We start from the raw sequence: 23,854 nt of genomic DNA, 5'->3' as shown, positions 1-23,854 counted from the left end.
CTCGTGTTCAATTTATAAGGAATCATATTCAACTAAATTCAACTTATAAACTATCATATGTTCATGAATAAGAACACTTTGTGGGATGTTCAGTTTCTCAAGTCTTATGTTCAATTTATACAGAACAATGTTCAACTAACAACATTATGATTTTCATGCAGGAAGGAAAAGGTTAATATGAATGCGCCAACAAAAGAAAAAAAAGAAACCGATTCAGAAATGAAAGATGTGGTATTAAGAGAGGCTGCAAAAATTGAACGCAAAAACAACAAGAAAAGAATCTGCAAATAAGGAAGTAGATTGAAAGAGAAAAACGACCGGTCTAACGAAAAAGTGGAAGCCGAAAGGAAAGAAGCAGAAAATTTAGAACTAAAATAGAAGAAGCATATAAAAAAATAGATGATATGTTCATTTTTTGAACATGAATGTTCATTAAGTTACTTTAAATATCCATTTGTTTGTTCCTTATTGTGCTTGCAGCTTACTCAAATAATGAGATTTTTTTGGGGAAAAAAAGCGTTATACAATCTTTAGAAGAAAAAAAATTTAAATTAAAAATTTGAAAAAAAGAAGAAGAAAAGGAAACAGAATAATACACTAAAAAAGGAAGGCTGAAACTGCTAAAACGAAGCAGTTGAAACTCATATGCATGCAATTTTGCATGCATAGCTATGCAGCCAAAAATTTGGGGAATCGAATTTATTATTCTTTGAGACGATGGGCCTCAATGTCTCATAACATGAATACAGAAGTCCATAGTTTTAGATGGGTAGGGCCCATTCATTTCTTGTAGATGAAGCTTACTCGTTGAAATTTCTTTACAAAAAAAAGTATTATTTGATAAAGTGGTGCTTTTTAAGATAGTTATTTTTTTTAAAAAAAACAATAATAAATATTGCAATACTTATACTCAACTTGTCCCACTTACTTTTGCACAAAGTTTTAGGTGATAAATGGTTGTTTGATTATCAATTGTTCTTTTATTGAAAAAGTAGATGTAATAGGACTATAGGAGTTAGTGATGTATTTTTCAATTGAATGAAAGAGGGGTGTGGGGACAAAAAAAACCAGTGGGAAAAGAGAGACAATATAATAATTATAGGGTCATTCTTATTTAGAAGTGTAACAACGAATATGAGACGGACGAAAAAAAAAATGTAACAACTAATCTGGAACGGAGGGAGTAAAACAGAAAAACATGAATACTCCTTTATTTCAACATCAAATAGAAATCACATATACAGGTCCACAACATTTAGCACAATAATGCATACTAGACAACATACATATGACTAGTAATAATTCATAAACATATACTTTCACAAGCACATCGAACTGACCGTACGCAAGCGCACCCGATAATCCAGATGGAGAAGAATCGAATTGATTATTCTTTGAGGTGATGGGCCTCAATGTCTCTGGTAACATGAATACAGAAGTCCATAATTTTGGATGGGTAGGGCCCATCATCAGCAATCTTTTCAAACTCAGCAACCCACATAACTGCAGTAACTTCAGGTTTAGGAACCACATGAATACTTATGGTTAAACTCTTGAATTCCTTAAGTAGATCTCCTTCTATGACTTTGAATCTCACTGATTTGTTCTCTTCATCTATGGCTTCTACTATCTCCTTTGCTACACATTTCTTCCCATCTGCATGCAATTATCGAGAATAATATATATAAGGTGTGCAGTGGCGGAGCCAGATAGGTGTATGGGGTCCACCGACCCCCCAAAAAAATTGGAAACAATACTTATAGCTGAAATCTAAGAGACCTGTTATTATATAACACCGATCTCTTAGGTTATAGTAAGACGTGGCATACTATAGAGATAATCATAAGAGACCACCCTTTCCAAAAAACTGATCTCTTAGAGTTCTGGAAAAAATATAGGGGGATAATCCTATTAGACCAGTCTTTATAAATAACTGGTCACTTAGGGTTTTGAATTTAAACACCTTAAATTAAGTAATTCTTTTCAGTTTTTACCACACATCTATAATTGTATAATTTTGCACGATTATAATATGAATATTGATTAATTTTAGGATGATACATTTTTTTAGTAATATATTGTGTGTTGTGGAAGATCACCGGACACAACACTCTAAAAATCCTGGGAACGCCACTGCCGACACTCCAAAAAAACATTCCTGGCTCCGCCACTGAAGGTGTGTATGAAGACAATTCTGTTTTATTTAGTTCGACGAAACTGGCAACTTCCAGTTTATCGGGTTGAACTGACTCAGTGTTATCTAATTCTTCAATCATCCCACAAACCGCGAATCGAAAAAAGCGAATTATAACATGAAAATTGTACATTTTTTGTCTAATTTAGCAAATTAGGTAGCAAACCGTGAACCCGTACCCGGTCACATACTCCGTACTAGCGAATCAGGTAACAGTGATCTGATTATTATTATTATTATTATTATTATTATTATTATTATTATTATTATTATTATTATTATTATTATTATTATTATTTTCTTTTTTTACCACCTAAAAACTAAAACTTGTTTTTTACCACCTAAAAATGAAAATTAGATGAAATCGTTAATGTGAAGAACCACAGTAACGGTAATGACTATGATATTTTCTTTTCTTCCACAATTTCATCTATTTAACACCTCTTCCCTTCTCATGCTTCCTTCTCTTCCATTAATTCACTTAATTTTTCCTCCCATTAATTCACAAAATTGACAAAGTTCAATGGTAATAAATAGAGGAGGATGAAAGAGTTAAAGAAAATCATAGAGGGTTGTAAAAAATTGGAGGAAATTGAATTAGTGGGACTCAATAACTGTTTCACCTATTTTTCCGTTTTTTAGGTGGTACCCCCTCCGTTTCTTTTTGTTTGTTACGTATTTCTTTTAGGGTGTTTCATGTCATGCACGCGCACACATGCATTACTCAAAACTCTAAAGTAATGAAAAAAGATAAAAGTCATTCTTATAAGTATTAAAACTTTAATGCCCAATATATATTTGAATAATAATCTATTATTAAAAAAAATACTTTGTCTTTCTTAATTAATCAGATCATACGTAAAAAAAAAGTTAATTGTTGTACTACTCTGTATTTCTTTAGCTAATCAATTGTGTGTTTTCTAGAAATATACTATATTTTTGTTATTCAATTTATAATAATTGATGCTTAAAGAATTTTCCTATGTTTATAAGTGAATTAGAAAATACAAAGTTTTATACGAAGTACCAATCAAGTTAGACTTGCAAAAATAAAGTATTTGATTTAAGGAACTATTCTGAAAACCCTCATATATTTAGAGGATATCTATAATATTGACAACAATTAAATAGAAAAATACATAAAGTTTTTGCAAGGAAAGCAATCATTAACCGGGCAAAAACCAAATAATAAAAACAATAAAAATCCGAAACATCGCCCGAGCCGGTAACTAATTTCTTTCTATTTCTTGACCCCAAAAAAATACAATACTCCGTACCCAACTACACATAACTATTTTTCGGGACCATGAGAATTATTATGTAGTACGGAGTAGATTAAAATAGAGTAGCTCTCATAAATTTTAAGGTTATTGATCACTTTTGTCCTTTTTAATACACAAATTTTTATTTGATATATTAAGGGTCAAAGTCATGTATTGAAGAGTGTAAAGTCAATCACTGTGCAATATTTAAAGAACATAAGAACTATTGAGATTAAACCAATAACAATTAAAAAAATATATCTTTACGTAAATATGATCAAAGTTAGTAAATAGAGAGTGTGAAAAGTCAAAATGATGTATGATGATGACATAATGCAGATGATGAGTAAAGCTGGTGACTGATAGACCGGGTGGAGCGAATAGATAAGTGTGATATATGCTCCACCTGATCCAAATCCCAACCATTTCCATACCTGATTTTGCGTACGTAGTATATACAAAGTAATGAAGTATACATAAAACATGCATATATGATCAAATTATGATATTATTGATACAAACAATAATAATGTGATTAATCAAGTTAATTAATTAAGGATGGAGGGTTAATTGTATGTATTACCAAGGGTATAGTCCCATGAAATGATAGAGCCAGGCTTGCCGAATTCACCCTCATGAACATCACAAGTATGAATCTTATCAGGGGTAATACCGGGAACATTGTGTGGTTTCTGCCCAAACAATTCATGGAATATATCTCCATGACACTTGATATCAACTTCTACTTCAAGCTTCCCTGTCACTCCCATACTTGAATATTAAAAATAATAATTAAACACTCTAAAATTATAAATTATAAAATTATAAAATTATAAAATTATAAAATTATAATGTGGCTTTTAGATTTTGAGATACAAAGTTGATATGTGAGGTACCCTATTTATAGTAGGTTTGCCGACAATACCACCCCTATAATAGAATAAAATATTATATTTTTTTTTGATAATGAATAAAATATTATATATATTTTTGATGGTGAATAAATATTATATTAATTAAGAAAATAAAAAGGAAAAAATGAAGAAGAAAATCATATGCTCCGTAATTGTGTTCGCCCCTTATTTGTTTACAATTTTTTTAATTTTTTATTGTAGCCTCGTGAGTCATGCTTGTAACAATAGGGCAAATATTACTACATTCGTTTCAAAATAATTTTTATAGTTTTTGCATAAATATTGAGACAAAAGAGAAAGAATGTGTAAAAAGTGAGTGAATATAATAAATATGGATAAAGTAAGAAAAATGTGTAAAAAAGTAAATTGGGGTAAAAAAAATGAATAAGTAAAAGAAATTGTGTGGAAAAATATAATTATGGTTGGATAAAATATAAAAGTTCATGTCCAAATATTAGTATAAAACACAATATGAAAAAAAAACTAAAACAGAAAGTGTAAATATCATTTTGAAATTGGGATAGTATTAAGCCATACATTTATTTTTTTTATTTTTTTTTACACATATTACGAGTATCTAGAAAATCGAAATGGAGCAATACTTTCTCTACAACAGTTTGAATTTTACATTTGCTATAACATCACTTTGATTATTTATATCTTAAGTTTTGTACTTCTGAAAGTAATAAAAAATTGTTACATTAAAATTATACATTAAGCTTAATCCAACAATATTTTACATAATTATATTCGTTTTCGTGTCTTAAAGTAAAATTATGGTCAAAGTTGATATATAAGTATTGTAAATGTCAAAGGATTATACTCAAGAGTTGCTTATACTCTGTACTACGTTACCTCCGTTCATTAAAATTCTTTAAACTTAATATTTGCATGAACTACAATGTAATATTTAACCAATCTAATTTCCGTTGCGAAAAAATTACTCTCTCCGTCCTAGAATAGTCATTACACTTGCTTTTGCACAAAGTTTTAGGTGATAAGTGGTTGTTTGGTTATCAATTGTTATTTTATTTAAAAAGTAGATGTGATAGGAGTTAGTGGGGTATTTTTTTAATTGAATGAGAGAGGGTGTGGGGACAAAAAAATATTTAGTGGGAAGAGAGAGACAATATAATAATTATGAGGTCATTCCTAATTTAGAAGTGTAACAACTAATCTGGGACGGACGAAAAAGGAAAGTGTAACAACTAATCTGGGACGGAGGGAGTATAAAATATTGATATTCTGAAAATACATATCGAGATCAATCTAACAATATCTTACATGATAACATTTTGATGTATATAATAAAGAGAATTTACAATCAAAGTTTTCATACTTTGGGCATACATTACAATGCGTAAAAAACTTTCAGGAACGAAGGTAGTACATAATTACTAATAAAGTAATTAACAATGATGGTGCAATATCTACACAATAGCACAAAGGGCTCAAAAAGTTCATACTAAATTGGAAAATGTACATGAACTACTTCCTAACTCTACGATATGTATCATGTATAGTTATTCCAAGACCCGGATAATTAGCTTCTTGTTGTGAATAGACGGCCATGTTGAGGATATTTTAGGCCTTGTTCTTTTTAATTACCTGATCTGGTTTGATTTTTCTAGTTTTTTGTCTGGACTGGTCTGGTCTGATCTTTTCTGGATATTTTTTGTGAGTGTTTTTTGTTTTTTCTATCTGATATAGTCTGTTTTTCTGATATAATTTAATAAGCAATAAGAATAAGTTGAATAAAACAAAGCCTTAAGCTAGAAAGGTAGAGAAAGCAGCACGAAAGCGCAAGAAAAGACGGTGAAACAAGTTCAAAAGGGAAGGGCAGAGGGAAGATAAAACGATCCATGGGTGTAAGTACAAGAAACCCAAAGTCGGACAAAAAAGAGAAAAAATGAATGCAAATGTAACGAGGACGGATCGTTCACCATACCCAACACGAATAAGGAGGAGGCCACCGCCATCCCTAACCAAACGATAGCAATAATAACGATAACGATAACGAGAACGAGGGACCTTGAAATTAAGGGACGTAAAGAGGAAAACAAAGGAGGCAAGTGCTAGCAAAAACACTTGCATGAAGCTATTAAACGAGGTAGTGTAATCTGAGAAAAAGAGGGAGAAATGAGGTCTTAGAAACATGTTAATTGGTACTAAAATAATGAACCTTAAATCATAGTAAAAATAGTAATCATGGATGTCAATGTCATGAACTACTATATCCATGGTACATAAAATTAATCTGAAGATCGAGTTTAATTGTATGTAAGAATGATGGATATACATATATATAGTAACGTAACATAACGTAACATTTTTATATAGTGTTCCTAAAAGAAATGTTGGTATGATTCATGCAGTTTATTGTTAAGGCGAAAATTCGTACGTTGTATAACAATATTGTTATTTATTCTTATTTAAGGGGAAGGGAAGTTGCTTTAGCAACATACCACATAGAAATAGTTCAATAATGTAGTACTCCGTTTAGTCAAAAAAAAATAAAAAAAAAATAAAAAAAAAGTAGAGCTGATCAACGATGGCCCAGCCCGCTATCCGGGCCCAACCCGATCCGAAAATTGCCGGGTTTTGAGCAGAATGTTCCGGCCCGGGTTTTGGGCCCGACGTGAACTTTTTTTTAAAAAATTACAGGCTTTGGGCAATGTAAAATAACAATTTTAGTTATAAATTTAGCCCATACCGAAAATAGCCCTAAAAGCCCGCTATTTTTGACCCGTAATAGCGGATTTTGTGCACAAAATATTGACCCGAAATTTGACCAGGTCTAGCCCTATATAATGAACAGCTTTTTATACCCTCGACCTGACCCGCCTTTTGATCAGGTCTAGAAAATAGTACTCCATGTCTCCAATCTCCATATGGAGTAAGAATGATAAAAAAAATGTTACGGTTGATTTGTTGACGTATACAATGACAATCTGTATCATCTCGTTGTACATTTACCGACCACAATCTCATTGCTTGGAAAATTATTTTAAATGCACATTCCTCAAAGGTTGGTACCAACTACTACCATACGATGATAAGTGTGAAAACACGTTTCGTCGTGTCCGGCACATGTTGGAAACGGTTAAAGTTATATTTTTATTGTGCCCGTGCATCATACTTTTAACTCATGAATCAACATAAGTAGGTGGAGAGTTTACCTTGTGACTTGAAGGTCACAGATTCACAGGGTCGAGCCCCATCAGCTGTGAAATATTTGGAAGTTGCTCAAGCGAATACCTGTTTAGCTGAGCTGATATACCTGTGTTAAGTGTTGGTTTAGCAGGTCCCTTCTTTTACCTATTAAAAAAAAAAAAAACTAACCCATGAAATATCACAGGTATCAAGTGTTTCAGATTAGAGGAGAAAGGTGTAAACTTTATAAATCAAATAAGGGTTTACACTCATTATTGTCATATGGTATAAGGTATAACTTTTTTTGGTCTTGTGAAGTCGATTATCTCTCCTCCTAACTTTGTGCAGAAAATTTTATAGTGTATTTTTAGTTACAACTCCCTAATGTTTGTGTATATATAATTGTTTCAATTGCATATTGTATTGCTTAACTTTTCATACTGATCCTCTTGTAAAAGTGCTCAAAAATCCGTCCCTAGATGTATTTTGTCTTTAGTCGCCTCACGTGCGGACACAATATACCTAGCCTATGTTATAAGGGACTAATGAAACATTAAGAATACTAAATTAAGGTAGATTATTTAAATAAGGACTAATGCAACATTAAAAATACTAAATTAAGGTAGATTGATAAGGGTACGTGGTCAAAATTATTAGTTTATTTAATTTGTAAATTTGAGCAAAGTTATAATCCAATGTTTACACATCACACAGTTATATTGTCCTTGCTTTCCAAAACGTATGCCATGCAACGTTATTCAAATTTAGCTTCATCCTAGCACGAGTTTATCACACTCATTCCGATCCTAAACATACATATTCACGAAATATGGATGGAATCAATATTTTATTCAAAAAATGTTCTAGAAATGTCACCGGAAGCAAAGAGTATGAAGATAACACACCGGTAGGGCTATTAAATAGGGTTATCGGTCTGTTACGGGTCGGGTATAATCAGATAATGTAATTGTATGGGGTCATTATACTTATGCGGATTAAATGTGTGAATTTTTTTTTTCGGGTCACTTCCATTTCTGTCAGAAATCGTTTGGAGCAGGTCAGTTTTTGACAGCCCTTTACACACCCTAAATTGAGACACCAAAGTTGTGATATATACTCCTTTGCTAAATTGTAACTTCATCTCATTAAATGACTTTGACCAACCTAAAAAATATTTACCTTTGCTTTGTAAGTAACAAACTATGTTATTCTGTACTAAATGAAAATGAGAGATTTCCTTCAATATTGCTTAAAAATCCAATAATTCCCAAAATACGTCACTTTTTAACTTATTTCTCTCCATACCGTCTACGTCAGCATGGAAAGAAAAAAAAAATCCCGGTTCAGCTTAGAACCGCCAATTGAAATGACGATTTTTAAAAAAAAAACAAATCGTCATTTGAATTGGTTGTTCAATGGTAAAAACCGCTAACTCAAATGGCGGTTTGCTTTAAAACAAAACCGCGCGGTTTTTCAAGAGCTCTCTAACTTCTTCTGATTTGATTTTGTTGTGTTATGTTAACCGCTACCTGAAATGGCAGTTCATTAAATACATAAGTCACTATTTCAGATAGCGGTTTACCCCTTTAAACCGATGTTTCAGATAGCGGTTTATTGTTGATTTTATAAAAAAAATTAGACCGGCTTTCTTGCTGACGTGGAAGATAGAGTGGGAATAAGTGAAAAAGTAGCGTTTTGGGAATTTACGAATCTTCAAGCATTATTTAAGGAAATCGCTCAATGAAAATGCAACTACGTTGACTTGTAAGAAGTAGCGGATCTTGGCTAACAAATTATGAGGGGCAAAAGTTTGAAACTACAACCTGTTACTAAATATAAATGCATCAATCAATATAACACCAACATTTTATATGTATATTTAGTTTGTATAATTAATAATTTCAAAAAAATTATCAGGGGTCTGGCCTCGAATGGCCCTGATGGAGGATGCCACCCTACTTGTTAGTACATAACTATATTGTTTGGTACCAAATGACAAAATACAACCACCCTACTTTTACCAAATTATGTTTTTGGTACCAAATAAAAATGCAACAATTACAAAAAAACATTATTCTGTTACTATTATAGTCTAAGAGTATCAATTGTTTGTTGGTTCAGTGGTGATTGAGGCTGAACTTGGTGGGGAGAACTCGTGTTCGATCCCCCGGAAAAAAAATTGGAGGGGACTGGAACCTAACCACCCAGAACTCGCCCCTAATCCGGATTAGCCCTAAGGGTGAACCGGGTGCTAACACACACAAAAAAAAAAAGGGGTCTAAGAGTACTCTACTGGGGCTAAGACTAGACCTAAGAATCATGCTTCCTCCGTTCTTATTTAATTGACACAATTTTTTAGTCACGCTTGTCAATGCACATTTTATCTTTAATATCTTTAATTTTATAAGACAAAAAATTATAAAAAGTTGATACTCTAAAAATATTTACTAAAACGATTCTAACAAGATCTCACATGACTATATTTTACCTTACGCATAAGTAACAATCCGGTCAAAGAAAAATATATGAATGGTGCTAAAATATTAATTGTGTTATTTAAATAAGAACAAATGAAGTATTTAATAAGGAATATTTATTTTATGAAACACTTCACAATTCGTTACTAATATATTCATAAAAAATAGGTCCATGACCTAATGATTAACACTAAATGATATGATGGTGTACATTTGGTCAAAAGTTAAATCATATCCTCCCATAATTTGGACAATTGGTTCAATGAATGCTCTGTATTTTGTGAATTTTGGACTCACGTACTTGGCTTTTGCTAGGAAGCATATGTGTAAGGGTCCTTCGACATAGTTATTTGGCGCCATTGTTGTTTTCTTGAAATAGGGTCCTCTGGGCTCAAAAGTCACAAAAGATTACGAGGGTCTGGATCGCATTCGTTATCAAGAGAAATAGTCTATTTTATAAGATTAAATGAGGTTATACCTTAATACTATATAATGATTAGAAGAGTAGCCTCTTAACCTTATAAAGTAGTTAATCACTTAATTGGTCAAATATTAATTAACACTTTTCCTTACACAGTCACACGTGAGTTCTTTTTCTGTATGACTATGGGGCATGCGATGTTTTTTTTTTTTGTGTTAGTACCCGGTTCACCCTAATTGGTCAAATATTAATTAACACTTTCCCTTACACAGTCACACGTGAGTTCTTTTTCTGTATAACTATGGGGCATGCGATGTCTTTTTTTTTGTGTTAGCACCTGGTTCACCCTTAGGGCTAATCCGGATTCGGGGCGAGTTCTGGGTGGTTAGGTTCCAGTCCCCTCCCAATTTCCGTTGCGGGGGATCGAACACGAGTTCTCCCTACCAAGTTCAGCCTCAATCACCACTGAACCAACAAGCAGTGGGTATGGGGCATGTGATGTTTAATGGGGTAAAGTGTCTTTATATCACACTCCATGACAAGACCGTCTTTGGGAATTCAGAGGCCCTGTTCTTATTTTATTTTATTTTAATGTGTAGGCCATTTTCTTAATAAAATGATAGTAACACTAAAAAACAAAAAAAATGTACATATTGAGATTCAATCTCGCAACCTATGAAATATTAAGAGAAGGTTGTACCATTGATCCACAAATCAATTAAGTATCTTCTATTTGCATGATTTACTACATAACCAATAATTAGGCTATGTAAGTTACTACTAATTTTTTTGGGGCCCTGTGCTGGAGGTCCTATTAGACCTCCTTATAGACGGCCCTGCTCCATGATCTTCAATTTATCTTCATCTTGCATTCTTCAATTCACTGTGCCCTCCCTTCTTGGATTTTGATAACGGATCAGGAAGGTCAGCTTTGATACCATGTTAATATGGGTATAGGCCGCACCCTTCGTATATAAAGAGAGACCACTTAACAAGTCTAAATTAGGTTCCACCTTAAAATCATATGCCAATAAGAGGAGTATCCATTTAACTTCATAAATTAATTATCTATCTCATATTTTATCAACGTAAAACTCTCACACGTAATATTTCACGGGTCAGATCTTAACACTTTTCCTTTTAACAATTTTAATTTATTTTCTTCATATCTTCAATCATTTATTTGTACCTAGTTAGAAGCACATGGTAGATGAAGGACAAGAGGCAGGAGTATTGTTGAAATTGAATGCGAGGAGTGTATGAGCATCCATTCAACTTATCTTGATCACACGACATATAATTTAATAGGTCAGTACTCAGTAGTACTAAATATTGCATGAAATGATAGTCTGAAAAATCAACAATTTAAAGCCAATATAGGGAAATTTAGGCTTCAATTGGTCAACAAGATATAAAAATAGAAACAATTCTTATTATAGAAAGTAGAAAATGATTATCTAAAGACATTCACCTAATTATCTAATCCTTCATTATTTTATTTTAACACTTTTCGTCCTTAATATCATATTAGGCACTTGTCAGGTTGTGTAGGCACACATACCTCGTGCACCCAACAAACCATGTCAAGAAAAATATGGTTCGTACTAGGTCGGCTTGTGTCTATCCAACACTTTTAGTCCTTAACCATATTAGGCACGTGTCAGGTTGTGTAGGCACCATGTCTCCACTACAAAAATAAAGAGCAAACAGGGCGAGAATATTAAAACAAGGAGGGCGACTTAATTTCGCCTTTGAATATGTAATCAAATAGGACGAGTTGATATCGCCTTTTAATACCTAACCAAATAGGGCGATATTTTAGTATTCGCCCTCCTTGATAAAAATAAGAAGACGATCGCTAAAATTTCGCCCTCTTTGATACTCCGCAGAAAGTAAGGAGACGGCCGCTGAAATTTTGCTCTACTCGAGCATACTTTGTTTTTACCACAACTATCAATTCACCCAAAATATTTAATTCGTTTTCCCCCAAAATCCTTTATAGAGCTCAAACTATTTGATTCATAGCTCTACTCAAATTGCTCTCTCTCTCTCCGCTAAATCTCCAACCAAAAACCCTCACAAATTATCCAGTAAACCCTAATTTAATCGAAAATTGGTCGAATTGCTCAATTCTTTCGTTGCTCAGTTTGTAAGCTTAATGATTTCCTCGATTCTGTTGAATAATTAGGTCAAATTCCGACTTATAGGTATATTCTATTTTGTTTGATTGTTTTTTTCATTAATTTTGTGTTATTTTTCTCTTAGATCTCAATGTCTTTTTATAATTGAAACATATACGAAAGGTTTTGTTGAATATTATGTGCTTTTATTGGTTTATTTCAACAAATTATAGTTTCTGCTGGTACATTTTCTTCTGATTGTCGTCTTTGCAATTGACGATAGATTATTGAACTTGATTTTTTGGTTTTGTGTTTGCAGGTGATTTCAGGTTGGATAACTCATAATTGCAACTTTGAGTAATAATTTCTCTCTTCTTTCTCTAAAGTTTTATTAATCAGATTTTTTTGTGAATTTATGCTTTTAATTGTGCCTTATTGTCTGAATACAAGAGAATATATTTTGTGTTTGTATGAATGTTGAATTTTTAAAGAGTTTCATCTATAATTGAATGTGATCGAATTAATATCCTATTACATATTTGTTTTAATATCAATCTGGATTGAGTTTTTTGGTGTATTTCTATATGATTTTGATGTTACATTGCATTCATGTGTGACTAAGCGGAAGCATATAGCTTGTATTCTGTCAATACTAAGGATAGTTAGGAAATCTTTGGCTATCAATTCACTTTTTAACTATTACTTTGGGTCCTGTGGGGGGAATGTTTGACAATGAACTTGGAATTTGAATTCATTTTTTGGTGGTTATGTATGATTTACTTCTTGAGCTTGTAGCAAATTGTTTGTAAGAGATTAGAAATGCCAAATTGAGAGGTTTGTCATGCTTGTGTATTTAGAAAAGGAGTGAAATTAATATAACAAAGTGCAATACAAATTCATAGATTTTGATATTTTCTTCTTTATGTGATTTATCATTTAAATTATAACAAGTAGAAGCATATTACTTGAGCTTGTAGACTTGTGTAACTGAAAATATCAGACATATTAACTAATTTTGTATTGGATGATATCAACTAATTTTTTATATCAGGTATACCATTAGCCAAGTTATTCAGTTCTTGTTATCAAATACTTTGGTGTTCTTATTATCTTGAACGCTTGACGCGAGTGTTTACCCGAAAGATTCATGATCTTATTGGAATCCACACTGATGTACCAGCACCAGATACGGGGACAAATTCGCAGGTGAAGTGAAAGTCAAATTTGTTCATCAGTGAGATACAAGGTCTGTAGTATTATTGACAAATGTGACTGTAGACTTGATTTTTAATCTGCTTTAGACAATGGCATGGATATTGGATGAATACTCGAAATTTCATGGTCATTCACCTGCAGTTGTTACTGGAAAACCTATTGTAAGTATTATGATTGTTTAATTGTGATTGTACTTATTTGGACAACACTCATAATTTGGTTGTGTTATCCTTAATTTATGCAAGTCTAGATGCATTATATTGATACTGAGATACATAAAACAAGCTTTTGACTAATATGCTCGATATTTTAGTGATACTTGCAGCTCCTGACTATTTGTTTGTTAGCTGCAATTGATCCTAGCTTGACTAATCTCAGGGCTTTGGGAATGTGGGTTCGTGGGCAGCACGACTCATCAGTGAATTAGGAGGGAAGGTTGTTGCTGTAAGTGATATCAGTGGAGCGATAAAAAACAAGAACGGACTTGACATTGACAGCTTACTGAAACACGTCCAAGAAAACCGTGGAGTAAAAGGTTTTCATGGTTCAGATGCAATAGATTCCGACTCAATATTGGTTGAGGATTGTGATGTGCTAATCCCTGCAGCCCTTAGTGGCGTTATTAACAGGTCCATTCTTGGGAAATATTTCCTTTCATTCTATTACGACGTGAGTTAGATTGCTGAAGTAGAATGTTGTTTTGTTTGTTGTGATTGAAGGGAGAATGCAAATGAAATCAAGGCCAAATATATCATGGAAGCAGCAAACCATCCGACTGATCCAGAAGCAGACGAGGTTTGTTTAAGCGTGGATCAAATATTGTATTATGATGTTGTAGATGAGTGGTTGTAACAAGAGCTTTGGGTTTTAGCATTGAATTGTTTGTGTTTGAGAATTGACATATATAGTCGAGAATAGACTTTTCTGATTGAATGAATTGAATTAAGTTGGTGCTAGTTACATAATTTGAATTTCCTTGGCAGTTGGCAGCAGGATTCTACAGATATCTCAATGTCATATATATCCTGCTATATTATTCTTGTAATTTCGATATATTTTGTTATTAACTAGTTTTGTTTACTATAAGCATTCCTTCAATAGGATGATTGCATTGACTAAGTTTTTCTCAAAGTAGCACTAACCTATTCGCTCAAATGGGAGAGCATTGTGCAAATTATGCACAAAGATGTGGGTTCGAATCCCACGTAGGTAAATTATTTGATGTATTGGCTAACATTTAAAAAAAAATAGAAATATAAAAAGCAAACAATCAAAGAGGGAAAAAGTATCTGCATTTCACAAAATCAATCAAAGAGGGCGAAAAACGCACTTGCCTTTCATTTATCAATCAAAGAGGGCGAAAAACATTGCCCTCTTTGATTTCATTCTAGGAGGGCGAAAAATGTCGCCCTATTTGATTTCAATCTAGGAGGGCGAAAAATGTTGCCCTCTTTGATTATATTCTAGGAGGGCGAAAAATGTTGCCCTCTTTGATTCCATTCAAAGAGGGCGAAATTTTTTGTTTGCCCTGCAAAGCTAATAGGACGAGGCTAACAGGGCGATGGGAGGGCGATTTAAAAATCGCCCTGGTAGCCTAGAAGGGCGAGTTTTACATCTAAGAGGGCGATTTCTTTTGCCCTCTTTGATCTAATATGTTGTAGTGCTCGTGCACCCAATGAACCATGTCAAGGAAAATTTATTGCATACCAGGCCAACTTGTGTCTGTACGTCTTTCATAAATGAGGCTTGTACACACACTCATCTTATGCGTCGGGTCAGGTCGTGCCATGCTAACAAACCCTTTTAGTAATTTTAAAGATATTATATGCCCTAATATTTCGTGTTTAGAACGGATCAAGAAAAAGTCGTGTCACATCTTACTCGTGTTTGTCTTTTATGCTAACACGTAAGGCATGTTATGTCGTGCTATCGGGCCCTCAATATTGCATGAAATGATAGCTTGTAATTATAGCTAAATTATTGACCGCACTAAAGTCGATCATTTATTCAATCTCCAATTCCCACCAAATTGTTGCGATTTCGGATTGACAAAATCCTAAGGGTACTTTATCAATGTAGCCCAATAGCCCATGAAGGGAAATGTAGGGTTGAAATTGGTTAACATGATAACCCAATTCATACTTAATTTAAAATTAAACAATAGATATAAAATTATAAACAATTCTTATTCTAGAACGTATAATGAAGATTTATGTAAAGTAAGTATAAGATTTGAACCATCCACTTCAAGTTTTAACAATTGAGTCTTATCTCGTTGAACCATGAGATTATACACGTTATCTTTGCACAATTAATATTAATAAAATAAAATAAAGATTAATCACAAAAGATATGTTTTATCTTCTTTTTTTGTGATAATCTCTAAAATCCCATACCACTATATTGCTTTTTACGGAGTATAGATGTATAATGTAGTGTAGTTGTGCCATGACTGCCTCCCACGTAGCATATATTTTGTTTGGGAAAATAAAATGAAATGACATATTATCATATATGTACAAAGAACATATTATGTCATTGTGTTTTGATTTTTTTTTCCTAATCTTCTTATGTCTGTTGTCTCATTCAATCCGCTTCCTAACTTTTGTTGCCTATTGCTTTTGCATGGTGTGAGCAGCTGCATGAGGACTTTCCAGCAATTGAAGAGAGAATATGCGACTCTGAAAAGGAAACTTGAATCCTATTTTCAGGTTTATATTCACATTCATTATATCGGCTATTAGTATTATTCCTTTTACGAATTACGAGTTGTTAACTTTTATGTGAGTGATGAGTCATATTTGTATAAGGTATTTTAGGCGCATTTAGGTTGCATTATTAGGCATTTATATCATTTTAGTTGCATTTAGGATCACATTTGCATAAGTTATCGTTGTCGTACTCTATTACGCTCCGTTTGTGTTTTCTTAATGTTTCAGGTGATTTTACGGTCATTTGGATGCTTTCGGAGTGTTATGAGTTGATTTGCATGATGAATGGATGGAATGTTGACTCGAGGATCATTGCATATCTCTAGGGATAATTTGGAGTCAACAACGAAGCTAAACGCTATTTTTCTAAGCATCAAAACGGACAAGCGTTCACTCTTTTGATGATATCTCAAGTTCTACATGTTGGAATGAGACGATTTTTATTGGCCTAGAAAGTAGACTTCAAGAGCTTTCCAACGACAGGTCACACGTCCTTATAAGCATTGTAGAACAAGAGTTATAACATAAACAAGATGGCTCGACTATCCGCTTCGCCCAAAGCCCAAAATGATGGCCCAATCTTCCCCTTGGGCGCGAAAACCAGCGACCCACCAGCGGGCCCGCTGGTTTCTCCGCCCAGCTACTTCTATGTGGGTTCGTTGCGTCGTTTCTCGTGATCGTTCAATTAAATGATAACTTATGTAATTATTATTATTTTTCTTTTTTTGTTTAGAATTTAGGAAACACTAAAACACCTCAAGGGAATTAATGTATTCCCTTATGCTTTTATTTTCTTTTACGTTCTCAATTCCTAGAAACTCTTTGACGTGAGTTTTTCTATTCTTCCATATTCCATTGTTGAACCCTAGCTTTTCAATTTTCAATTCATCAATCTAGAGGTAATTCAAGAATCGTTTTTTTTTTGCTTTAATTTGTTATTATTGTTTTCGTTCCTTAGTTTAATTTTTCCTTTGATTATGAAATTCATGTTTATTATTTCTATCATGTTTGTTAATTCAATTATGAGCGAGTAGTCGTATTCTAGGGCTAAGTAAGGGAAGCCATGTTTATACCATGATTATTATGCATAAAGTTTGTTAATTTATAGATTATTGCTTGAGTATTCCGATTGATTTGTTTTAATTGTTGATTCATGTTATCGGCCAATTTCATTAATTGATTATCTAGCTAATAGGAATTAGAATCGAAAGATCGTATTTTTAGAGGCTTAGTGCAATTGGCAATTCTGATTATGTTAGCGACCGTACTGCATATGTTGAATTGAAAGTGTTAAGACCCGACCGTAGGATTAATGTACTTTAATTACTCGGCTTAGTTTATTCATTTCTGGATTGATTTGTGTTCTTGGATTGGTATAAGCATGGTGAACCGAACAGACGCCCTAGACCTTTTAATTCATTGATAATTTCACATTTACATTATTGCTTTAGCTTCAGTAGTTAATAATATCCAAAATCAACTTTCGTTATTGAAATAGTTCGTATAATTGGGCAAAAACTAATAGAACTTGTCTCCCTGTGGGATCGACCCGTATTTGCTAAGTATATGCTAACAAAAGACACCGTGCACTTGCGGTATCACTTTTTAGTTCATCAAGTTTTTGGCGCCGTTGCCGGGGAACGAACCCGGGTCACCCGCGTGACAGGCGGGAATACTTACCACTATACTACAACAAAAGATCGTATTTTTAGAGGCTTAGTACAATTGGCAATTCTGATTAAGTTAGCGACCGTACTGCATATGTTGAATTGAAAGTGTTAAGACCCGACCGTAGGATTAACATGTACTTTAATGACTCGGCTTAGTTTATTCATTTCTGGATTGATTTGTGTTCTTGGATTGGTATAAGCATGGTGAACCGAACAGTCGCCCTAGACCTTTTAATTCATTGATAATTTCACATTTACATTATTGCTTTAGCTTCAGTAGTTAATAATATCCAAAATCAACTTTCGTTATTGAAATAGTTCGTATAATTGGGCAAAAACTAATAGAACTTGTCTCCCTGTGGGATCGACCCGTATTTGCTAAGTATCTGCTAACAACAGACACCGTGCACTTGCGGTATCACTTTTTAGTTCATCAAGTTTTTGGCGCCGTTGCCGGGGAGACAACTAGATTCTATTAGCTTTAGTTTGATTATTTGAACTGTTTCCATTGTCTCATTGGAACTTTTAGTTCCAATTGAGGCAAATTTCACTGCGTTTTCTTGTCTGTTGTTTATGCCCAGGTCTGCTAGAACGGGTACCTTAGTTCCACCCGATCCCGATCTTGGTAAGACTCTTCGACAACTCAAAAAGAAACAACAAAAGAAGAAGCAGTCAGGGGTTCAAGACTCACAAACTCCACCGAGTCACACGATGTCTAAATCCTTGAAATCATATGGGGTTCCTTCCTCAAGCAGTGTTCCGACTGGGCTTACGATGCCAACTATCGAAGCAGTCAACTTTGAGATCAAGCCAGCTCTAATCTCCATGGTCTCACAAAATCAATATGGTGGCCATCCATCTGAGGAACCCACCAACCATCTGCAGAGGTTCAACCAACTATGTGGCATTGTCAAGCATCAAGGGGTCACTCAAGACCAATTGAAAGTAATGTTGTTTGGTTTTAGCCTTCGTGATAAGGCTCAAATATGGTTGAACGATGTCAAGGAGACAGAGTGGGGTGCTATTTCACAAGCCTTTCTGGAAGAATTCTTTCCACCCACCAAGACGGCTGAAATAAGGCACAAGTTGACTACATTTACGCAAGAACCGGGAGAGTCACTTAGAGAAGCCTGGGATAGATTCAAGGCTTTGCAGCGGTCGTGCCCGCATCATAATATTGAAAAATGGTTCTTGGTTCAGATTTTCTACCATGGTTTACAAGATGAAACAAAGAACACGGTTGATTCTGCTTCTAGAGGTGTTTTTCTTGACAAAGAAGTGGATGCAGGTTATGATTTCCTTGCCAATCTTGCTGCTAATCATTACAGCACCACCAGAACTACATCTAAGAAGGGAAAGATTGATGTCGATGCTTATGCCCTATTGTCATCACAAGTGGCAGCCTTGAACATAAAGATCGATGCTTTGAAGTCCCCTCAGTCTGGTACTCCCCCAATGAGTATCAATGCTATGTCTAGTGTAGCTCCAGTGACAACTTCTTACTGCGAAGTATGTGGAATCCAAGGTCACTTTGGTCATGAGTGCTCTTATAGTCTGCAAGATACCACGTGAATGGAGCACGTGAATGCTTTTCAACAGAGGCAACCCGATGACCCATATTCCAACTCGTACAATCCAGGTTGGAGGAATCATCCAAATTTCTCATATCGAAGCAACAATGCTCAAAATCCTCAACCGCAGCAACAATGGTCACAACCACAGTTCCATCCACCTCAGGCACATGCTGCTAGGCCTCCATTTCCACAAGGAGCCTCACATAATGCTCCCCCGGGGTTTAATAGACCCCCGCACCAAGGCTATCAGCAACAACCTCCGCAGAGCAATGCCACTCTAGAGCCTAACATGAGTGATTTGTATAAGCTCATAGCGAATATGCAGAAGACCTCAGAGATTGCTCAAAAGAACCACGATGAAAGCATAAAGGAGTTGAAGAATCAAAATAGAATGTTGGAGAACCAAGTTGCTCAACTCGCTGATACTTTGTCAAAAACGCAACCGGGAAAACTTCCAGGGCAATCTACTTCATCTCAAGATCACACTAGAGAGAGTGCTTGTGCCATAGTTCTTCGGAGTGGTACTACATATGATGCCCCCTTGGTACCTACTGATTTTATAGATATTGAAAAGGGGAGAGAGGAGGCTAGAAGGACTAAGGAAAGAGTCAAGGAGAAGGTTATTGATGATTCTCGCCCTTTTGTTCCTCGATTGCCATTTCCACATCGACAATATAAGTCAAAGGGTGATCATCAGTCTGGTGAAGAGGCATATGTTGAAATTAAGACTGTGGATGTAGGGGTTGAAACCCCGGGTGTTGAGAATGAAATATAAAAGAAGGAAAGCGGCAAGGAGAAGGTTACTGATTCTCCCCCTTTTGCACCTACACTACCATTTCCTCACCGAATGCAGAAAACAAAGGTTAATCAACAGTTCGATAAGTTCTTGGCTATGGTCAAGAATCTCGAGGTAACGATTCCTTTCACTGATTTAATATCTCAGATTCCTATGTATGCAAAGTATTTAAAGGAATTAATCACTAAGAAAAGGGATCTTGGTGGTGTAGAGAGAGTGGCTTTAACTGAGGAGTGTAGTGTTATGTTACAAAACAAGTCTCCTCCTAAACTAAAGGACCCCGGTAGTTTCTCCATCCCTTGTCATATAGGTGCTTTATTCATTGATAAGGCCCTATGTGATTTAGGTGCCAGTGTGTCCGTCATTCCCCTCTCTATTTACAAAAAGTTAAACATGGGAGAATTAAAATGTATCACCATTACTCTTCAAATGGCCGACCATTCTATTAAATACCCCTTAGGTGTTTTAGAAGACGTCCCCGTGAGAGTAGGTAAATTCTATATTCCCGTAGACTTTGTTGTGCTTGACATAGCAGAGGACAATCAGATTCCAATAATCTTAGGTAGGCCATTCCTTCATACTGCAGGGGCAGTTATTGATGTCAAGAAAGGGAAGCTAACCTTGACAGTAGGGGATGACAAGGTGACCTTTAGCTTGTCTCATGTGATGAAAAGTCCAATGCAAGAAGTGTCTTGTTCAGTGATTGCCTCTAATGCTAAGTTGCCTCATTCTTATTCTAGAATTTTTTCAAATAATGCACTTGGTTTGAAAAGGTTTGCAGGTGATGATGATCCTGGTGATGCAGTTGATGCTAGTCCAACAGTTGGAGCAAGATGTTCGGTGCTCGATGGCACCAAGTTCAAAGCGAACGACCAACGTTTGAAGTTATACACTGAAGGAGCGTTTATTGGAAAATTGGAGACGATATATCTCTCTGATCCACCCATCGACGCTTGATTTTTGGCGTTTGGAGTCAAGCTAATGACTTAAAACGAGCGCTTATCGGGAGGCAACCCGATTTCTAACTCTCCATCATTTTAATTTTTTTTTTCATTTATTTCCGTTTTAATTTATTTACTTTCTATTTTAATTTATTGTTTTTCATTTGGTTAATTTATTGAAAAAAAAAGTGAAAAAAAAATAGAAACAACAAAAGCACAAAAATATTTCCCTTTGAGTTCACTTGAATTCATAATTTTTATTTTTATTTTTCAATTAGTTTTCATTAATCGTTTCTATTTATTTATTTTTTTATTCATTTCATGTGTTTAATTCTTACTAACGATTTTTCTTGAGTTCGCTTGGATTCATATTTTTATTTCAATTTTAGATTAATTTCTCTTTAATCGTATTTACTTATTTATTTTTGTGTGTTTAATTTTTATTAACGATTCTAACTTTTGAGTTTAGTGGTGCTTGATTTTTTTTTGGATGTATAAGTGCAAGTTCAAGTCAATTTGGAAATCCCGATGCATCATACGTGAAAGCAGCGCTCGCCCAGCGAGCTACTTGGTCGCTGCCCCTTGCACGCATTTCCCAGCGCTCGCCCAGCGAGCCCGCTTGCCTGTTCTACCCAAATTGCTTCGTTCTCTGCCTTGCCCGCTGGCAAACCAGCGACGTCGCTGGATTTCCCGCCCCATTTGATTCAAAATAAAAATAAAAATACGAAGTCAGCCACCATCCCTCGTTCTGCTCGTTCTTCCCTAACCCACCATCACCCCTCTGCCGTCGAACCAGCCGGCGCTACCCCTTACCCTACCGGCGGACGGCGACCACTCCTCACCCACCTTCCCTTCGCGATCCACCCTCATCGCCCAGCCTACACCACCCTCCTTCGCACTTCGCTTGTCCCTCACCCTTCCCCCGGCGCTGCACCGGTGGTCGATGAAACACCACCACCCGCAGCCTTCTCCTTCCTTCGACTTCACTCTCCCTCACCCACGAAACCCAGCCATCCCTTCGAACTCCTCCCTCTATTTTCCCTCTGCCACCATCAACCGGCGGTACGCCGCTGCCGGCCACCTGCAATGCGGTGGTCGTCGCACCGCCTCACCACCAGCCCACGCCCGCCACCTTCTCTCCCACCTTCACCATCATTTTGTACATGAATTGCAAACCCTAAATTTTAAAATCAATTTGGGGTTTTTGGTTCTTTGTGGACATTGGCAAATTGTAGTATTGGTGCTCATTTGCGGAATTCATGTGAATTTGCAACCAAATTCTGGTCTTTGTGAAGCACAAAAGATATTAAAATTTCAATTTTTCTAACCTTTATTCACTTGAATCATATTTTGAAAAGAAAATTGGAATTTTTATGACAATATTGGTTGTTGAATTCAACTGGCTGTCGTTGTTGTGAATATTATATGAATTATTTGTTGAGCTTGGTTCACGCTTGTTGGTTGTTGAGTTTGAACTATTAGCATTGGCGAATATTATCTGAATTGCTTCTTGAGATTGTTTAATGTTTGTTGCTTGTTGAGTTCAAATTGGTAGCATTGGGAAATTATTGATTATTGCATGAACTATTCGTTGGGATTGATCGTTGAATCTTGAAGCATGCACCGTCTTGGTTGAATGGAGTATTCTAAATTGTGATTGTTGCATCTATGGAGATTGGCTCTTTGCGTCGTCAGTTTAAAGCTTCTGGCCACACCGCTTCTACTGTCGACAGTTCTACCGAGTCATCCTCGGCAGACGACGCTCATCATGAGTGAGCCCTTTCTCTCTCTCTCCCTTGTTTGAGTTATATTGTTGCTATTTTCACAGTGAGGGCACTGTGTTTTGTTTAGCTTGGGGGAGGGATATCTATATTTATTGCTTTCTAGTACATTTTTATTGGTTTTATAGGTGTTGTACGCTTTGTACCATCCATTAGGGGTGGGAGTTTACGTGCAACTAAAAAAATGTACTGCTTTCCTAGTGTTCCTGTTCAATTTAGTTGCTTTTTTTGCATTCATATGTCTTTATACCCTGCATTGTGCAATTGACTTTCAAACTATGTTTGGCTTTATTTGACTCTCTTGAGCTTCTTTTGAACTTAGTTGTTCCGGTGTTGAAGTGGATGAAACAATGGGCTTCGAATGAAGGCCCTTTTGTATGTGTTGAAGATATTGCTAGCTCGAATGTATTGTGTCCAAATCAACCTGCACAATAAACAAGTTACTAGCCTCGGGGGTGTTTCCGAGGAAAGCCCCTCCGATGCCTAAGTAAGAACAATGCTCGGATTCTAGAGAGAGAAATTCCCTAGAAGAGTGGTCTTAAGGCGTGAAATGGACGTACCTTGGTAAGTGAGCCATGACGGCTTATTTATAGTGTTTGTACAATAAATGCCCTTAGGTTATTTA

General features: G+C 35.2%; 2 protein-coding genes across 2 annotated transcripts; one reads left to right on the top strand and one right to left on the bottom strand.

The window, feature by feature from the left end:
- Positions 1–1,184: 1,184 nt before the first annotated feature.
- On the bottom strand, positions 1,185–4,335 carry LOC130467729 (MLP-like protein 43). The gene is made up of 2 exons (XM_056836403.1): positions 4,040–4,335; positions 1,185–1,656 (listed from the first exon to the last, which is right to left on the bottom strand). Exons 1-2 carry the CDS (start codon positions 4,224–4,226, stop codon positions 1,388–1,390), a joined length of 456 nt encoding a protein of 151 aa, XP_056692381.1. The 5' UTR covers positions 4,227–4,335; the 3' UTR covers positions 1,185–1,387.
- A 6,456-nt stretch (positions 4,336–10,791) lies between these two features.
- LOC110777712 (glutamate dehydrogenase B-like) lies at positions 10,792–16,454 on the top strand (the record flags this gene model as incomplete). The annotated part of the gene is given in 6 exon segments (XM_056835358.1): positions 10,792–10,840; positions 13,650–13,747; positions 13,843–13,917; positions 14,042–14,385; positions 14,476–14,551; positions 16,395–16,454. Coding segments are annotated over 6 exon segments (702 nt in total), but the record flags the coding sequence as incomplete, so codon positions are not given.
- Between the last annotated feature and the right edge of the window lie 7,400 nt (positions 16,455–23,854).

The sequence above is a fragment of the Spinacia oleracea genome, chromosome 2 (genome assembly GCF_020520425.1).
Source record: "Spinacia oleracea cultivar Varoflay chromosome 2, BTI_SOV_V1, whole genome shotgun sequence".
NCBI lineage: Eukaryota > Viridiplantae > Streptophyta > Magnoliopsida > Caryophyllales > Amaranthaceae > Spinacia > Spinacia oleracea.
The sequence above is the reverse complement of the archived record's forward strand: the minus strand, read 5'-3'. Positions and strand labels throughout refer to the sequence as shown.